Source organism: Miniopterus schreibersii, assembly GCF_964146895.1.
Source record: "Miniopterus schreibersii genome assembly, chromosome: 11".
NCBI classification, from domain to species: domain Eukaryota; kingdom Metazoa; phylum Chordata; class Mammalia; order Chiroptera; family Miniopteridae; genus Miniopterus; species Miniopterus schreibersii.
In genome coordinates, this window is record NC_138111.1 from 28,451,841 (window position 1) to 28,472,198 (window position 20,358).

General features: G+C 44.1%; 1 protein-coding gene across 5 annotated transcripts in view; it reads right to left on the minus strand.

Annotated features, from left to right (window-relative positions):
- Window positions 1-20,358, minus strand: part of NFX1 (nuclear transcription factor, X-box binding 1) — a 69,642-nt gene that overhangs the window by 7,952 nt on the left and 41,332 nt on the right. For 2 of the 5 annotated variants that reach the window (XM_081151055.1, XM_081151052.1), the window contains exons 14-24: window positions 19,170-19,289; window positions 16,921-17,000; window positions 15,196-15,426; window positions 14,370-14,443; window positions 13,487-13,588; window positions 12,899-12,940; window positions 11,307-11,405; window positions 10,359-10,425; window positions 9,028-9,173; window positions 8,270-8,371; window positions 6,677-6,833 (exon numbers count right to left, since the gene is read on the minus strand). In XM_081151055.1, the coding sequence (XP_081007181.1) occupies window positions 6,761-6,833; window positions 8,270-8,371; window positions 9,028-9,173; window positions 10,359-10,425; window positions 11,307-11,405; window positions 12,899-12,940; window positions 13,487-13,588; window positions 14,370-14,443; window positions 15,196-15,426; window positions 16,921-17,000; window positions 19,170-19,289 (1,136 nt within the window). In that variant the 3' untranslated portion in view covers window positions 6,677-6,760. Of the gene's footprint in view, window positions 1-4,460; window positions 5,889-6,676; window positions 6,834-8,269; window positions 8,372-9,027; window positions 9,174-10,358; window positions 10,426-11,306; window positions 11,406-12,898; window positions 12,941-13,486; window positions 13,589-14,369; window positions 14,444-15,195; window positions 15,427-16,920; window positions 17,001-19,169; window positions 19,290-20,358 lie in introns of those variants that run through there. The other 3 variants (XM_081151056.1, XM_081151053.1, XM_081151054.1) reach the window with 3 other exon arrangements.

A 20,358-nucleotide genomic window follows, 5' to 3' on the forward strand; every position in this document is an offset into this window, starting at 1 on the left:
AGGTGGCCTCAGAGCCAAGGCAGCCACTGGGTCCATCCAGAACCCCTGCCTGCTGTCCACTGCTCTGCCACAGATCTGTTCTAGGCCCATTGCTCATAACATCCTGCAGATTCTGATCCCAATGTCAGGCTAGATAAGCCCAATCCCGGTCACAGAGCATCTCTGTACACAGAGCACAGTCCCCTTTCATTCTCTTGGCAGACATTGGTTGAAAGCCTGCAACATGCCAGACACCATTCCAGTGCTGAGGACACATGCAGGAAGATACACAAAAGTCCTTGTTCTCACGGAGCTGATATTCTGTGCAAAACATGGTGTGTTAGTGATACAAGCTGAGGAGGAAAAGCAGGAAAGGGAGATAGGAAGTGTGTAGGGCTATGAAGACAGAAGCCTCGCTGACAAGGTGACTTTGAGTAAAGACCTGAAGTGGGTGAAGGAGTGAGCCATGTGGACACCAAGGGGAAGAGCATGCTGGGCTGAGAAAAGAGTCAGTGCTAAGGTTCTGAGGTGGGAACATGAAGGGGCCATTGCTGGAATGGAAAGAGGGAGGGGAAAGTGGAAGGCGAGGTCAGAGAAGAGGGGTAGGGTGAACTGAGGCCAGGCCTAGGGGAGAGTTGAGACCAAGACTTGGGACAGAGGGTGAGGGACGTTTCTGGAGGAGAGAGAGCTTTCACAGCAGGCAGGCAGGCAGGCAGGCAGGCAGGCATTGTGGCACCTGTGCATCCTTGATCTCGGTTCTCATACACGTACACACACACATATATACACACAATCCCTCCTCTAATCACTCCCTGGCTGGGCTCAGGGAACATCTGTGCAGCTCTGGGAGCCAGGCTAGGACATGAACCATGGGAGCCCTGGCTCCTCTCCCATTCTCGTACTCCCAAGCCCAGCATGGGCTGGATGTGTGACCCAAAAAGGACCCCCTCCACTCTCTGGGCCTTGGATTCCTTATCTGTAAGGCTTCAGTCTGTTGGTGTCTGGGGGGGCCCCCAGCTCTAACTTCTTCCAGAACTTTGAAGCCTCATGTTATGATACTACTTACCTACCCACCCCATGCCCCATCCCAGCTGAGGCTGTGGATGGGGACAGAGGTGGGGCAGGAAGAACTCCCAGCCTCAGGCCAGGCCCCTCCAGGGCTTTGCAGATAGAGGTTTGGTCCTCAGCCTGTTGGACAAAGACACTCCTCCAAAGAGGACATACAGATAGCTGAGACACATAAAAAAATGCTTGCCTAGCCAGCGTGGCTCAGCAGTTGAGCATTGACCTATATGATCCAGGAGATAGAGGTTCGATTCCTGGTCAGGGCACATGCCCGGAGTATGGGCCCCATCACCAGTAGGGGGCGTGCAGGAGGCAGCAAATCAATGACTCATCATTGATGTTTCTCGCTCTCTCCCTCTCTGAAATCAATAAAGACATATTTAAAAAAAAAAAAAAAAAGTTCAACGTCACTAATCATCAGAGAAATGCAAATTAAAACCACACTGAGGTATCATCTTATACCTGTCAGAATGGCTACCATCAACAAGTCAACAAACAAGTGCTGGTGAGGGTGTGGAGAAAGGGGCACCCTAGTACACTGCTGGTGGGAATGCAGATTGGTGCAGCTACTGTGGAAAACCAGTATGGTGTTTCCTCAAAAATTAAAAATGGAGCTGCCATTTGACCCAGCGGTCCCACTTCTGGGACTATATCCTAAGAATCCCAAACACCAATCAGAAAGAATATATGCATCCCTATGTTCATAGCAGCGTTATTTACAAAAGCTAAAATCTGGAAACAGCCCAAGTGCCTATCAGTAGATGAGTGGATAAAAAAGCTGTGGGGCATTTACACAATGGAATACTATGTGGCTAAAAAAGGGGATCTCTTCCCCTTTGCAACAGCATGGAAGGACCTGGAGAGTATTATGCTAAGCGAAATAAGCCAGTCAGAGAAAAAATATCACGTGATCTCACTTATATGTGGAATCCAATGAACAAAATAGGTCCAGAGACATGGATGCATGGAACAGACTCACAGATCTTACAGGAATGGGGGTGGGAAGAGATTAAGCAAAGAACTTTTATGCATATATGCATAGCCCATGGACACAAACTATAGTGCTGCAAAGGCCTGGGGTGAGGCAGGGGCTGGGTAGGTGGGGGAGGGGAGGAAAATGGGGGACATGTTATACTATCAAAAATTAAAAAAATGAAAAGGTGATACATTCAAAAGATAATAGTTATAAACTCTTCTAAAAATTTTAAATAAAGAGCTTTCATGTGGCAAAGTGCAAATACTCCCCAACTCTGTCCCTAGGCTCCAGGTTTGAGGATATATACTGTCCCTTCATGGCCACTGTAGGAAAACCCCTTCACCTTTGGGGGTTGCTGGTGTTCTCTGCATTTGTACAGTGTATGCTTTCCTCCCATTTGTCCTGACCTCATGGGCCATGCAATCCCAGGGACTCCAGTGTGAGCTGCTGCTGCTGCTCTGACCATGTAGTGGAGAGGACACAGGTTTTGGAGTAAGACATAGTAGGAATATCAGATCCCCAGTTGTTAACTGAGTGATCTTGGGTTAGTGACCTAACTTCCAATCATCAGTTTCCCCACTAATACAACGGGAATAAGAATACTTATTTCACGGGGCTTTGAAGAATACAAGATGAGCACAGTGCTTGGTGCATATTAAGAGGTCAGAAGAGATCCTTGGGAAAGTGTAGGTACATGAGAACTTCTGACTTCTTCACCCAGGTGTCAGGTTTGGGGTGGTTGGGGGTGGGGGTGGAGTAAGGGGTTAGTGACTGAAAGCCCCAGCCTCTTTCAGAGCAACTTCGAGATTGTTCTATTCCTTCCCAAGTGATCTATCCCCTGAGAGGCAGCCCTGGGACAAGTTCTAGACACTTGACCTGCTGAGATGCCAAATGACACCAGCAGACTCTGACCTCTCAGACCCTGTCTTCCCACTACCCTCCCAATGGCTCAAACCATGCACGAGCAGGAACTATTACCCACCTGACAGATGGGGAGACCAATGCCCAGACATTGGCAGCAAACCACCCAGACTCACAGAGACAGCTGAGGCAGCCAATTGGGTATCCTAGCAGTTCAGCTGGGTTCTTTGCACCCAGGACTCCCAGAAGGCTGTGCAGCATGAAGACCGGGGTGAGGGCAGCCTGGGCCACTTGGAACGGTGCCCAAGCAGTTCTGTTTGGGGAAGATGGTGCACCTTATCCTGAGGACTCAGGCCCCTCCTGGCCTAGGGCAGCTCTACGTTGGAAAACCCAAGGCCTGGATTCCAGTCCTAGCTTGGCATACAAAAGTGAGACCCCATGGAGCCTTGTTCCTTCTGCCTGGGCCTTTGCAGACTGGGGTTGAACGGGCATAGAGAATGCCCTGGTGAATTGTGAGCTCTAAAAGGCCATGAGAGATGGTATGGGACATTTATGCTGAGGCCATGTGAGGAGTTTGGGAGAATTTGCCTGATGAGTGTAGCAGAGGAAGGTAGGTTGGAAGTGAAGGAGCTCTAGCCTGTCCTGGCTCTTTCTTCTCAATTTTGAAAGAGGTGGCACAGAGGCAGGTACTCCTTAGAGGACAAGGTCTCCAGACTTTTAGGCATGAAGCAAAAAGGCTGGCACCATGCAGGGGCCCCCCAAACCTAAACCTAAATCTCAGGATCTTCTGTTTGAGACTGCACTTCCCTCACAAGACTGACCCCCCCCCCCCCCCCCCCCGGCCTCTGGCCTGGCTGGGCCCTGTCCAGGACACCGTCCAGAGCTGCTCCGCACAGACCTGCAACCTGGAAGGCTGCTTTTATCTCCAGTCCTGCATACAACCCCCCACGGCACGCCAGGCTGGCACCACTGTTGAGAGGAGTCAGTCCTGCCAGAGGGAATTCCAGAGATAAGAACTTGGTCTCTGGAAAGCTCTGGCCCCATAAACAAACTCCTGCTGGAGAGTGTGGGGCTGGAGGGGGGAGCGAAGATACCACCTGATTCTCGGGAAGCAAGTGTGGAGTTCTGATGCCCACAGCTCCCTCCATGCATGGGGTGGAGGGGTATCTTTCCCTCTAGGCCACATTCATGTAGAGTCTTGTCTAAGACCACTGCTCATTGGAGAATGAGAAGCGGCTTCCTTTTGCTGAGGGGGTCTGGGGTCCCTTTGGTGATGGGGGCTAGCTCTCTGCTGCTCCCCGGCATCCTATCCTACTTTCTTGATCTCCTGAAATCTTTTCCCTCTTTGCTGCACCAACTCCCACCACCCTCATCCTCTCACTTGGATCGCTCCCACAGCTTTTGGCTGGGCCTCTTACCTGTTCGTTCTCCAATCCCTGGGCAAACTAAGGTCTATGGCCATAGCCAGCCTGCTGCTGTTTTTGTACAACCCATGAGCTAAGAATAGTTTTCACATTTTTAAAAGGTTGGGCAAAATAAAAATATTTTGTGATGTAAAAATTACATGAAATTCTGATTTCAGTGTCCATAAAATTGTTATTAGAACAGAGTTGTGCGTGCTCACTCATGTACTGTCTGTGGCTGCTTTCACACTACAATGTCAGGGTCGGGCAGCTGCAACAGAAACTCTAAGGTTCGTAAAACCTGAAATATTTACTATCTGGCATAGAAAGTGTTTGCTGGCTCCTGCTCTAGATCATAAATCCAGCTGAGCTACTCTCTGCTTAGGATCCCTCAATGGCTCCAGGTGGCTCTCAAGTTGACCTGTCTACCTCTCCAGCTTCATCATCTGTCCCTCCAGTTGTCTGCCCACTCTGGAAGATCCTTTCCTCAAACCCACCACAAACCATATTCCAGGGCTTGCCTCATGCCCTTTACCTTCACTTGGAATGCCTCTCTCCTACAAATGGCACTCTGCCATCTTCAGACTCCACTCAAATGCTTCCTTCTGTTTCCCTTCCCAATCAGGGGTCCTTCCCCCAAGCACGAGAGCTAACCCAGTCCTACCACGTCACAAAAACTCCTTGTATAACTCTTCAGCTTTTAATAAGATTAATGACCGATTTGTACCAAACCAACCTATTCCATTATATATATTCAGATATGTGTCCCCTACTGGATTACTAACTAAAAACAGACCACATCTCCCCACAGCCCTGGTACAAGGCTGGTGCTAAGTAGGCACACAAGCATTCTAACTTTTTACTTGGCTAATATTATGGAGAAAAAAGATGTTTACATATTTTCCAATTATCAAGTCTTATTTTATAAACTTTCGGCACCTATGATAGATCAGGTACCTCTACGTAAGTTATCTCATTTAACCATCACCACCCTGGTGAGGTAGCTTGATACCTCCATTCTACCAAGTGGCAAGTTGTTATGTGACAGAGCTGGAATCAGAAAACAGGTTTCCTGCCTCCTGCTGATTCCGAGGTGCTCTCAATGTAGAGTTCACCCACTAAACCCACTGATTAAAAGACATAACAGATGCCTGTGGGCTTCCTATTGGGTGTAGGGCCGTTGACCCTGTGCTAAATGGGCCCAGATAAGGTGGTATGTAGTTCATCTCTTCCCTCCAGTTGTCTATCCCCACTGATATACCTGATGCTTTTCAAGGCAGATTGTCTGGGTCAGGACCAAAGGGTAGCTATGCTCTGTGAAAATTAAGTGTTGGTTTTGTAAAGTCATTTTTGAAATCTCCTGTTGCTCTGGGGCTCATGGCTTGCTTTGGAGCAGAAGAAAACTGGAAGTTCGGCCTCTGTGCTGCAGAGGTACCAATGCGGAGGGCCAAACTAACGTAACTGGTGATGCACCTGTCTTAAAGGAGCCTGAAGAATGCTTCCAGGGGCTGCTGGGATAAGTCCTGGACTGTCCACATACTTTGACTATTCAAACAGATGTCCAGTGCTCAGAGATAGGGAGAGCCAATACAGCTGCTGCAGGCCTGGGAAAAAGCAACACAAAAAAAATAAGTCTACCTGAGACTCTTTCTCAACTATAGAGAAGGTGTTGGGGCTACTCTGGTCATACATACATAGAGGCCACAGTGTGAACCTGGCAGGAGGAGCTTGCTCTATATCCTCTGCCATCATGGTGGATAGCTAAAGTGACTGTCACCAGACAGGGTCAGTGATGTGGTATGAGGTGTCCCTTGGATAGAAAATGGAATTCTGTAAAGTCACCCAACCCCTCTGCTAGGTCTAGAACTAATGGTACTGAGAACCACTAAAGTAAGTTCAGCTAGATAGATATATGAGTTTTTGGCAAAAGATTCAGATAAGATATCTGGGGTCAACGCAACATGTGTGATTCTGGATATGGTGAACCAATTCAATGTTTGCTATTTCAGACTGAGAAATTTCCTTGTGTCTTTCCAAAGACTGCGATCAGTCTGGATTAAGAAAGCGAGGCGCATCTGATGTTGCAGGCGTTTTCAGGAGGATGGATAACTGGGACAACTGAGACTATAACTAAGTGCCATAACACTGGTTTCAGGCTAAAATTCTGGTTTGTCCAAATCGAGCCCAATGTTCCCCTAAGCCTCCGAGCAATCAGTGAAGGTGTGAGGAGCCTCTGCAAATACATGACTGAATCACTAGTGACTGTGCAGCCAACATCTGGCTTCACAGAAACATTTCATACAGACAGATCAGAGGACGGGATTTCTGACACACTCATGCTTTGGATGTATCAATACAAAACAATATGTGAGGCTATAAGTCCACTGGGAAGTTGGGAACAAGCATGATTTATCTGCTGGCAAATGAATCTCCACCCCACCTAATCATTCTTTCATCTAAGTACATCTTGAGCTTCTCAGTCCTGGACATCAAAGTAGTCAATTACCGCCTCCTTGGCTATTTTCTGTAAATTACTGCTCCCAGGATTCCTGAAAAGCAAACAAATAATAATCTATCTTTTCTTTCTAGGAGAAACCAGATTCAGTTATTCAGAAAGTTAAGGATCAGCTGATTTATCATTTGTGAAGCTTTGATAAGATAGAGGGGGTCTACATGAGCTCAGAACTATTGAAATTTGGTGATGGGCACACAGGGGTTCACTATATTAATACTATTTTCTCTAATAATTTTCTACAATACAGTTTTATACAAAAGTAAAGCAAGCAAAGGGGGCAAAAATCATAGCATAAAGAGGCCAATGACTACACATGGTTATGCCCAGGTGGTACTGGACACAGCTGTGGAGTAAGGTGTCAAATACTCCACCCATTTCCAAAACTACTGTTCATTAGACATGCAATCTGCACAGACTGGAATCTAGGCTGCCTGCTTCCCAGGGATGATCAGGGATGACACTGGGGGCTACATGGCCCCAGCTGCTCCTGCTGGGGCTGTGTCCAATGGGCAACACCTAGGTGCTCTATCTAGTCCCAGGGGAACAGAGATTGCTATGACCCTCATGGTTACCTTGTAAACTGCTCTACCCATGTCCCAGAGGTTTCGTGTAGGGGGTACTGCCAGGGCTTCTGTGTGGAAGGCCAGAATGGGAGTAGGGAACCCTGTGAGTTTCAGAGCAACTTTCAAGCAATGCTGCTTCATAATAGTAGGGCAGCCAGCTTCCTTCCCTGCCAGAGAAAATAGCTGGCAGACTTGCTGCTGCTTGCCAATGTGGTTTTCTTTTCTCTTTAAATCATGAATACATGTCTTGGTTGTAAAAATGACTAAAATCATATGGAAGTAGAGCAAACCGCCCGGCCGGGTGTGGCTCAGCGGTTGAGCATCGACCTAGGATCCAGGCGATCGGGGTTCAATTCCAGGTCAGGGCACATGCCCAGGTCGTGGGCTCGATCAATGACTCTCTCATCAATGATGTTTCGGTCTCTCTCTCCCCCTCTCCTTTCCTCTCTCTGAAATCAATAAAGACATATTAAAAAAAAAAAAAAAAGGTAATTTAAAAAAAAAAAAAAAAAAAGAAGTAGAGCAAACCAGGAAAGTCCCCCTCTTTACTGACAACTCCCCCCATCAATCTCACTTCCATCCAGAGTAACTGCTGTGAACTGCATGATGTTCCTATATCATCTAGTGTGACAGGCTGAATTCACTTTCCAGTGTCTCCATCTACACCATGGAAATTATGTCATGACTGCTATCCTTGAGGGGAAGTAGGCATAACAAACATCAAATTGGGACCCCTCTGGCATGACAAATGTGTCTGACATCCAGTCAAACCTTACATATCTGAACACGGTGCCCTAAGGCCAGGCCTCAGGAGGCTGCCAATGGCTGGTATAGCCCAGAACAGCTCGGCCCTGATGGCTTCTCTGAACAGACAGGGCCCTCTGGAAAGCAGCTGAAGAATTCTTACTTGTCTGACTGTCTGTGATGAGGAATTGGTGGTGGAGGCCGTGACTGCATTTCCTTTTCAAGTATACCTGTCAGCGTGGTAGAAGGACAAACAGACTTCCCTCTGATAAAAGTCAAAACACAAAATATTGAAAAGTGAGAATTGTTTGTGGAGATAGGCAGATAGCTGGAAATCCAGTCCATGACTTTGGCACTACGATGCTACTGAGCACTCTCTGATAGGACCTGTCTCCGCTCAGACATGGTCACCTTCATTTAACCCTCGCCCCTTCCGCCCACCTCTGCTGGACCGGTTACTTGCTTTTTCTCATCTCACACTTGATCCTAGATCTTCCTTGTCCCCTCCTGTCTCACATTACTGCCCCAGTTTCCTCTGATGGCAAACACCTTGAGTCACAGTCCAGCATTCTTTCTGTTTCCATCATGCCAGGACAGAAGGGAAAAAGGGACAGATGTGATGGGTAGGCACCCAACCCAGGCCCTCAGGGTCTGTTTCCTCAGCCCGAGGAATGCTTCCGCCAGTGATGGATGTGGATGTGGACAGACCCGAGGCTCATATTCTTTAGGTGGGTCTGTCCTGTGGACTGAGGCTTTGCTCTCTGGACCTTCAGACCATCTCAGAATGGCTGTCCCAGAAGCCTATTTTCCAACTATTCTTCCAGGAGAGGAAGTAAGGAAAGCAAATATTGACAGACTCTGCTTCTCAGGTCCAGTTTGCCCCACTGAGCAGCTCCTCCTATGATGGCAAGATCAGCCCACCTGACTGCAATGACTACGACGTTGCGCTTCGGTTCACTGTCATAGCTCACACTCTCCAGGCCGTACACTTGGGCCAGGTCGTGGATGATCCGGCGGTGGTCTCTGTTCATGGGAGGGAAGAAGTGGCTCTTCTTACTATTCTTTCCCTGTGTTAAGGGAAAAGAGAATGATTGATGAAATCATCTTGAAAACCAAATATGTTTACAAAGGTCCTACCCTCCCTCCAGAACAGCCTGGGTCAATAGAGAGGAGGCTGAGTTTTAGAGGCCTACAGTGCAGGGCATTTCACTGACTCCCAAGCCAGCCAAGTAGTTTGGAAGGATGAGGGCTGATGCACTTCATCTACTTGTGAGCCATACAGTGGCAGCTGCGCAGGGTTAGGGACAAAGGGTAACTGAACTAAGACTTAGACAGTGAATGGTTCCTCCTGAGGGGGCCTATAAGTAGGGGGTGAGTGATAATCCCAAGAAATGACTAAATAAATTTAAGACTTACAAAACAGGAAAATCTCACTTCCTATAAAAGTACATTCTGCACTAAAAATCATGCTTGTGCACATACAGACACACAAGCAGAGAAATACATTTGCTCAGGTTTCTTAATTAGGAGAGGAAAAATGACTCCATTCCTCCTTTGTGTTAGTATCCTGCTGGGAAGTAGGAACAAAGGGAGGAAGGGAAGGGGGCAAGACAGATGGTGGGAAGGAAACTTCATTAGGTATGAACTAAAGCAGCATCCCATCCTCACTCTAGTCCCCACTGAATGAATAGGGAGCCACTGAGGGGCTGGCTGCTTCTGACTAAAAGACTTCTTTTGCTTCAAGCTACCTCCTCAACATCCCTGGCTGCTTCCAGGACAGAGGTCTCTCTCCCTTGAGACTCCTGAGGGAGTCTATGCCATTACTCTTCAGCTCTAGTCATTTACCTTTTTATCTTTACCAAAGGGTTTCTTTCCTGCCTTTGGGGTAATAAAGAACTAGTGTGTCCTATTATACAACAGCCCTTCAGAGATCTGAGGCCCAGCCTATTTCCCTAATTATCTCACACAGTCATTCAACTATTACTACTGAAATCCCTCGTCCAGGTTTCTTCACCTATTCTTAGGCACTGAACTAGGATTTTTATTTACACGTAATTTGACTGCAGGAATCTTTCCTGAACCAGGCCAGGGCTTCTGTGGATATTATTATGGCTGGGCTTTGGGGAAAGATAGGATCCTCAAAAGGAAGTTGTGACTTTTTCTACAACTATTCTACACCAACAGTTTCTGGGGCTTGATTTTTTATCAAGCTGGCTTTAGAGACACGTCCAATTGGATGTTTTGACTTCAACCTTATTCACGGCTTCCACAAGGGCTTCCAGTTCCTTCTCAACGTCACTGACAAACTTTAAGTCCTTCCTGAAATGAGAAATCACTACAGTCAACTTCATCTGTTCCTGCTCTTTGAAAATCCCTCCTGCCCACCCTCTCTGTTTATAAAGCACAGACAATGGACAATGTGGGCAGAAAAACTGCAGAGGTTAGGAACTGTCAGATAACAGAATGCTGACTGTGATCAAACTAAGAAAGAGAAAAAGAAAAAAAATATATGAGAAAGGAGAAGATGGAAGAAGAAATAGCCAGTGGAGGGCCAGGAAATAGGTGGAAAATAAGAGCTGTTACTGCTCAAGTGAAGATCCCTGTGACTGAGACCTGGGTGGACAAAGTTGGAATTTGTCCAGAGATTTTAGGCTAGTCCAGCCCTAGGGAGTCCCAAACTCCTACCATAGGGCCACACATACACACATTCCAAGTTCAATTCTATAAGGGGATAGTTCTGAGAAACTGAGAGAAGGATTTTTATTAAATATCATATAATCTCCTATAATAGATATATAAACTTTAACTGGCTCAATCACAGAGGAGTATTAGTTACATCATAAAAGACCAAACACTCTTGTAAGCCACAATTAAGAAAGTAGATAATGCCCTAGCCGGTTTGGCTCAGTGGTTAGAGCATTGGCCCCTGGACTGAAGGGTCCCGGGTTCGATACCAGCCAAGGGCATGTACCTCGGTTGCAGGCTAGATCCCCAGCACATGCAGGAGGCAACCAGTCAGAGAGAGAGAGAGAGAGAGAGAGTGTAGTGTGTGCGTGTGTGTGTGTGTGTGTGTGTGTTGTGTCTCTCCCTTCTACTCTCTCTGAAAAAGCAATGGAAAAAATATGGTGAGGATTAAAAAATAATACAGCTCAATTTAAAAAAAAAAAGAAAAAAAAGAAAGTAGGTAACAAGTTACATACCTGGCATCTTCTTTCAAACTGTCACTAAATTTTGATGCTGAAGAACGTACATTGAAAGGATCAGAATCATCGCTGATATGAAATGCCTCTGCTAACTGCCTGAAAGTAAGAGAGAAGTATGTAAATAAAAGAAAGGGGGTGAAAACTATCTTATAGTAACACAGAGTGCTCACCATGTCCTAAGTTCTTTACACATTAATGATCTCATTTCAGTAAACCCAGTTATTAAGGAAGGAATAACAACTTGGGACTAGATATAATATTGTCTTCATAGAAGAAAATAAACAAGACAGATCTATGTGGGTCTGAATAAGCCATAGGCTAAGATGGGGGACTTAGATTTTTTGGTGAAGAGAAGGCTGGGGGATTGAGAGCATTGGAAATGATCAATGTAGGATGACATTCTTTGAGGTTTCACCTACACATCAGATACATTAAGTGGGTCTATAAATATCACATTTAGAAAGTCTGGAAAATAAAGAATTCTACTAACAACATAAGCACTGCATTTTAATACATTTCCTTTCAGATTTCCCCCCCATAAATACACTGAAATCAGTGTATATAAAACTTTGCATCTTTTTCGCCCCATCATTATATGATTAGCTTTCCTCACATTACTATTTGGTTTTCACACATACTGTTTTAAGAGCTGCATAATCCTCCAATTATGTATATCCCACAACTTAAACATTCCTCATTTAGGGTTCTTTAACAGTTCTCTAGTTTCTCAATATTATAAATGACACAATTAATATCTTTGAGCAAAAAGCTTTTAAGATTATTTCTCTGGAAAATGTTTCCAGGTGTGGGATTACTGGGTTAAACAGTATGGACCTCAGACCCTTAGTAATCATGTTTCAAATGGCCCCCACAACTGCCTGTGATGTGACCTTCTGTGTTTTCACTACAGCATTTCTGAATACTCAGGACTCTTAGTTCACAATTTGCAGCTGAGAACACTGTAACTGATGGTTCTCAAAGAGCAAGAGTTTTGAACAGCAGTTATTACAAAGTTATAGGGGTCAAACCAAGGGAAATTTGGCAGTGCTATTAATCATATTACCTTCTACATATATAGCCACTTAAAGAAGGGTACTGTGAACAACTGTTCAAAGTCCAACTTCAACGTAAAACAGAACTATACTTTGTCTGTTTCTGTTTTTCCATTTCTTGAGCTGGTGCTGATTATAACATTATTTACTTTGTTTGTTATGACTCACTGATCTGTGTACTTCTGATCTTCTGTATGTATATTACGCTTCAACATAAAAGTTCATTAAAAAAATTTTAAGCCTCTTATCTCCAGTGGAATCAGGAAGTCTGCTAGTCATGAACAAGTACGCTGTATGGCACGTGATGTTTACACCATGCCCAAAACTACATAAGCTCATGTTTCGGAAATATGCTGAAATCGTGTTAAGTGGTTTATCCTTAGATACTTCAGTTCTTGATGATCAAATTTCTCCTGCTCTCCAATAGCAGCAAAAGACTAGGAGCAGGTACTGAGTGAATGCTTGAGGGGCTGCTCCCTCCCACTAGTTTCACAGAGCTCAAGGACAATGAGATAAACAGCAGCTGACACTACTTACTTTTTCCTTTCTAAGGCTGAACACTCCTCATCACACTCCAACCTTGAGAAATGAAAAAAATAAAGTCAGGGCACAGGTTTCACAGTTTCTATCTAGCAATAAAGCTCTTAGTCAGTCAACCTGGAAACAGAGCAGACTCTAGGCCAGAGGATGGCTGGATGAGGTCCTTCTCAAGGAAAGGTGGGTAGGCCCCTGGGTTATGAAAGTCTAGGAATCCTCAGAAGGGCCTCAGAGTGTCCCCTGCCAGCTTAGCCCCCCAAAATGCTCCCAGTGCTACCTCCGCCTCCTGACATAGCTACCACTCTGGTTCTCTGTTCTCCAGTGGGTCGAGATGGACACATCTATGCCTCTGCTTCCTCTGGCTACTTGCTGGAGTAAGGCCTAGAAAAGTCTCCTCTGGTCTCAGCTATACAATGAGTAAGATTCATTGGATTGGATTGTGTGTGACTCTTAATATCAAATGTCTGTTGAACACTTACTATGTATACAAGGCTTTACTGTGAGGGATTGAGAAATGAATTGTTCCTGCCCTCTGGAAATTAAGCCTAATAGGAAAAAGAAGGCATAGCCACACATTTAAAAAATTACCTGGCTTGGTGAATTTCCTTCTTAGTAATTAAGTTGCTGATCTCCACTGAATCTCCAAGCTGCATGTCTGTTATTTTAGAAGCCATGGAAATAGCAGCTATTCTGAAGTATAAAAAAGGGAAGAAAAGACATTAGTTTCACAAGAACCTCCTCATACTAGGCACAGAGAAGACTTCTTTCAAGGACTATCTACCACTCAACAATTTGTGTGGGCTTGAAAGCCCATCTATTAGAAACTACTTACACCCTTATGTCATATCTCCTCAATTAAATTCTAAAGCAGTTCCACAGGATGGTAATCTACTCCTCAGTACCACTTAAACATCCAGGCCAATGCCTGGCATTCTGGGGGTATCCAAACACAGTCACTCTGATGTCTGCATACTCCTAGAGTCCTATCTCCATGGCACATCTCTGCATGTAATCAGATACACACAACCATCCATTCCTAACACCTTCATCTCTGTACTCAGATCCCTGTGTGAACAAATGGGTCCCAAGATTTCTGGAGGCTGCAAGGACATTCAGAAACCCCCACACCAGGGGAAGAGCACAGGACTTGGTCCTAGCTGTGTCACAAGTGGTAGGGCATTAAAGCAATTCACACAACTTCAGGACATTTCTCCTTCTGATCTCATGGTGTAATAAGAACAAAAAGGAAAGAGGAAGAGGAGGAGGAGAAATAAAGAGGCTACTTTACAAATTAAAGTTCAGGAAGAAAAGGTACATAAAGTAGTACCTTTTCTTTGAACAAGAAAAACAAAATTCAAGAAAATTTACTTTAAAAACTTTTCAAATTTACAAAAGTTGCAAGGATCCTACAATAAATACATGTATTCTCTTTACCTAGATCCACCAATTATTACCATTTAGATCATGCTACCTTTGATAAGTACTGGATGCTTCAGAGCAAATCATGATATCTTTTCTTCTTCCACATTCACACTGCAGCTCAATCTGAAATAAGATTAACATGGAGAGACTTTTAGTACACGGAAACCATGTGAATAGGCAGCTTTCACTTTTAAAGCCTCTTTCAAAAAAAACCATGGCAGAGAACAGAGACAGTGAGGGGCTTCCCTCCGAGATGGAGGAAGTTAACCACACATGCAAACTGATTATGTGGTAGTTGACATGCCCCTTTCTGGGAACTACTCTTGTCCTTAATCCCATCTAAAAGGACAGGCCTAGGATGGAGTTTTTACCACTGAACCAGAGGTACACATTTGACCCAGGACCAACTATACCTCATCCTGCTGCTTTCACCTCCTCAGGGAGGCCTTGCTTAATCCCTCAGACCACGTTAAGTGCCCTTCTCACATACTCTCATAGCTCCCTCTACAAAGGTGTCATACTCCTTTATGACACTTACAACATTCATAATTATCTGAGTAATTAATTAGTGAGTATCTCTCCCATCTAATTGAAGGGACCATGTGTCTCCTGTTCACTGGTATAGTCCCAGCACCTAGCACAACATCTTACACAAAACAGACCCTTATATATTTAAAAGGCCATCTCAAGGTGGGCCAGAAGAAATCTATACAATTTATTCCACCTTTCTCTTGCCAACTTAACTTGTAGTCTCTTGGAACCAATGACCTCTGATTAGGATGTGTGCCCAGGAAGCGCTGTAGGCAGTACTGGACTCATTCATCAGCAGCCCCAGAACCAGAGTCAACGCCTCATCTGGAGCCAGGAATACACACCTTGGCTTTGCAAGCAGTCATGGGGCAGGGTGAGCTGAGGTGGCAGGGTGCCATACACGGGTGGCCACAGTCAGCTCTGGGGGTGGTGCAGGGCTGCTTACAGGCCTCATCCACAAGACACTCTCCTTTGTGACAAAGTCTCTGACACTTGTGCATCCCACACGGTAGTGCAGCATTGCAGGGTAATCCGCAAGAGATATCAACCAGGTGACACGGGATGTTGCTTCGTAACTAGGAAACACAGAAGTAGTCAGATTCTCATCTCCATGTGGGATTTGGGATGAGTTTTAACTTCCTATCCAAACATTTCTAAACTTTCAAAATGAACTTTTTTTCAAAAAGTTATTTTTATCTGAAAAAATTAGGCTGATTTTCAAAGTCTGAAAAGTTAGTTTGAAAAAAAAACCAATTCTGAACCTTATTTAACAATGCTTGTTAGGACCCAAAAGGATGTGTGGGAATAGCCAAGTGTGACCTGGGACATAAACTTCCCAAGGTGGGTAACAAGCATGTGAAGCCACGTAACTAGGGAGTATTTGAAAATGTTATGACCAACTGGGAGGATCAGATAATCTTTTTGGTCCTTTGCAAACACTTAGGGCACTGAGTTGACAGACAAATCCTGAGAGCCCCTAGGGGGATCGATGGTCCATAGTTTCAAGACTACTGGCGGGGCTGTTTTTTGTTGTTTTTTATTGATTTGAGAGGGGGGGGGGGAGAGAGAGAGAGAGAGAGAGATCAATTTGTTGTTCCACTTATTTATGCATTCATTGGTTGATTCTTTTATGAGCTCTGACAGGGAATCGAACCTACAACCTTGGCATATCGGGATGACGCTCTAACCGAGATACCTGGCCAGGAGAGGACTGTTTTATGTAATTAAATATTCAACTTTCCTAACTCATGGTCTCCACAGCTTTACATAGCTCTGTCTTTAAAAAGTTAAAAATCAATAGGCCAGGCGTGGCCGGGCGTGGCTCAGTGGTTGAGCGTCGACCTGGGATCCAGGCGATCGGGGTTCGATTCCCGGTCAGGGCACATGCCCGGTTGCGGGCTTGATCAATGACTCTCTCATCATTGATGTTTCTATCTCTCTCTATCCCTCTCCTTTCCTCTCTCTGAAATCAATAAAGATATATTAAAAAAAAAAATCAAAAAAATCAATAGGCCATGTAACCCCCAACTCATTTTTTCTTAGAAATTGCTTCCTTCCAGGATCCCTCACTCCAGGAAAAAGATGCAGTAATTTTATTGCTGTGAAACCAAAGGTTACTTTTATATAATCACTCAACTTCTTTTAAGTACTCTCAAAATGAGAAATATACTTTGGCTCTAGTGACACATAACTATTACTCTTGAAGAAGACTCCGAAGGCTAGGGTATAAATGCTTGTAACACTCTGGAATCAGTATTTTGGTAGATTGTAGTTCCCACTCATTAAAAACTTACTCTACTACCAGGGCGCTGGGAATAATTTTTGCACATTCTGTGCCCTCTGTCCCCTGCCCCGAAGACTTGGTTATATTTACATTACCCTTTAGGACATTATTTCCTAATATATGTATAGTATTTAGTTACACAACCTATACCTTAATTTAAAAAAGTGTCAATAGCAAACTTCTGCTTCTTGGGAGTATTAATTTTGAGAAACAATGAGACTAACAATTCAAAGTAATTCAATAAAAATAAATCTCTGGCTGGAATAATGAACATGAGAAAACTTACCTCATGTTTGCCCATGCACCATTTCTGAGTTAGGAAAGTACAAGGGGGACACTTCTCTTCGCTATGACAAGAATGATATACTATAGAAAGAGAGGGGTAAAATTAGGAACAATGTTTAAATAAAGCCACATAAACTATTATACATGTCATAATGGCATATAACAGGGAACTTAAAAAAAAATTATCTTTATTGTTGAAAGTATTACAGATTACCCCCTTTTTCCCCACACTGATCCCCTCCACCCCCCACCCCTGGCCTTCTCCACACTATTGTCTGTGTCCATGGGTTATGCATATAGGCATATCAGTTCTTTGATTAATCTCTTTTAAACTTAGAGTACTCTTAAAAATGGTTATAGGAAAGTAAAAAGTAGCTGGTTTTATGTTAAAGTGTTGAAGGATGAGCATGAGTGAGAAAAAGAAACCCAACTGAGGGGGACAGACATGCCAAACACAGAAGCAGAGAGGGAGGCAGCTTTCCTGTTCCATTTCCTGCATCCAAGCCCCATGGTCTGTCCATTCTACTCAGTCATTCTTTTGACCCTACCTTACACAGCAACTGCTCACTTCTGCTCAGACATCTTTGTTACTCATCCACCTAATATGCTTCTGCTGACTCCTTTCAATTTCCTTGCTGCCCATAAGAGGCAGTTCATTCGAACTCATGTCCTACAACAAAGCCTTCCTTAGCTGACCACACCCTGCCCTGAGCTCTCTTACACTCCCCCATGTCTTAGTTCTTACGCCGATGGCTTGATGCCATGCTATCTGGCCCATCTTCATGTAATGGTTAGTTGTGTCATGTGTACTAAATCACCATCCTCTTCCTCTCAGGGAGAACATAAGAACCTCAAGGTCATGGGATATTTTTTCTTCCTCTAAACCTCCCTCTGTGTCTCACACCATGCTGGATATACAACACCCCCGCCCCCCAAAAGTTAAATGAATGCTGAACAAAATCAGGCTAAAACCATAAAACTCACAAATGATTAAGCTCATATTATGGACATTAACCAGTAGGATTTGGACTTCATCTGTAACATCTGCAATTGCGTGTAAAGGAGGGAGTGGATGAGTATTGGCTTGGGCATTTATTTCACATTGGTGTAAACACGACAGCAGGGGCTTGCAGACTAAGCTGGGAGGGCCATCCTAAGGTCCCCAGGGAAGGAACTTTTCACTTCAAAAAGAACTTACTGGTGGGTGGAGGGAGAAGAGGGTATGGGGAAGGGATAAATGGTGATGAAAAAATAACGTAAAATAAATTTAAAAATAATTTACTTAGTTCTTTTTTACTCTATTAACTTAAAAATTGAGAACTAGTTGCCTATTTGTCAGTCTGAATCAGATGGCCAGAGTTACTGTAAGTATCGAATCTGGTGACTTGAGTAATTTCAGGTTTGCCTCTGGGACTAGGTAAAATGAAAAGATGGGCCTGATATGGTCCTAGAGGAACACCAGTGACTAGCTTGGATATGAAAAAATGGGTGATAATAAGTAGCTTTTGGCCTGGTGTCTGCAGCAGACCATCAAAGAGAAACTGGAAACAACTTAAATGTCCAGCAACGTAAAATCGACTGAATAAGTTATGGTCCACCTACGCAACAGAACACTCCATTGCCATTGAAAAAATCTCTTTGTAAAAAATATTCATTGATAAGGAGAGACTAAAATTATAATAAGGGGAAAATGCTAGTTAAAATGAGTAAGTTCAAGAGAATCCCACCTTTATTTTAGGGGGGGAAAAAAGCAAATGTAAATTTTACTCATAAAAAAAGGTCCCCCAAAATACACATTAAGTTTAATTCCTAAAAGATAACATAAATATTTCAATCTTTTGACTTTATCTATTTTTTCTTTCTTTTTATATAATAAACATACATTGCTTCTATAACAACAGCAAAACACAAGTTACTTTTAATTTTGTAAAAAGATGCTCAACTTTGAAACATGCACCAAAAGAGGGAGCCACAAAGTAAGAAAAAACCTCCCTAAAAGACAAGACCAGCAAGGGCTTCTGACTTTTCAGGTGTGTTTGGTATCTGCAGAGTAAAGCAATGAAGGGCACTGTGATCCCCAGCTGTGGTACCAATCACAGACCCACCTCCACAGAAGCAGCCCCGCACAACTCTGGGAGTAAGGGGTGCCATCACAGGATGACGTCAGAGCAATGAAGACCATCATGCAACATTCTAAATGATATGGTGTGAGCAGGCTGTAAGGTACAGAGGCAAGGGGATGGGACCCACCTGGATGGTCACACTGATGGACTCTGGCGCAGGTTTGGGTACACTCAGGGGGCCTGGTACCACAGGGAACTGGAGGGTAGATCACCGATGCACCACAGTGGCAGGTTAATTCATCAAAACCTGGTGGAGCAGTGGGTGAAACAAAATAACCTTTCATGAGTCTGGGATGAGCATACACATATTTTACACACACACCCATACACTTCTTTTCTTTTTTGGGCTTTTATTTCTAGAGAAGAATTGGCTATTTTTTTTAAAAAGAAGTTTTTATTTTGTGAAAGTTGAGCTGATGACAAAGGAGCAGACAGATATGAAGTGTTTCATTTTTACCTACAATTAACTAACTCTAAGACCATGAATCCAAGACAGTTTTATATGTATTTTTATAAACAAGAGATCTACAGGCTGTCTCTTTTTGAGAGAACAAGGAGGCTTCCACTATAGGTACACTTTTTAAAAAAAACTCTTTTAGTTAGGAAAGTGGATAGAGATTATGAGAGCTACAGGTAGTTTACAAACATATAAAAATATACATTTGAATATAAACCCCAGAGAGCCACTGAAGCCATTCAAGAAATTCTTATAGGTATAATCAACATCTATGGTGCTTGAAATACAAAGTTGAAATGAAGCACAGAGCTACATCTGAGTTCATCAGGCACAGTTCACAAGCCAAATCAAAATTAGAGCTCACATGGGACAGCTCTAACAAGCAGCCCACTTTGTCAAATTGTGCTAATCCTTAGACCCAAGGGGAGCCAGTTCTCCAACTCTGGGCCTTGGTAGAGATCAGGCCCTTGGCCATGGTTCTCAACTAGGGCTCTAGAGTTTGGAAACCCAGGGTCCTCCTAGTCCTAGACCTATTACTTACTTGCTCAGGGACTGTGGGCAAGTCCCTCTGAGCTTTCTTTTGATCAAATTGGGAATACCGAACTTTGACCTATCCACTCAACAAGCTTATTGTGAGGAGCTAATATATGTGAAATAGCTAGGTAAAGGGTAAGGGGCCATGTATGTTTTATTATAGAACTCCAAAGCAGTGACTCAACTCCTTTTTGAAATAAGGGAAGCCTAGCATTCTAGAGAAGACATTTTGGGAAACCCTGATTTAGGCCAATCTTTTAATGCAACAGTTCTAAAAGTGTGCTCTGTTGATCCCTAGGGATCCCTGAGAGCCTTTTAGGAAGTC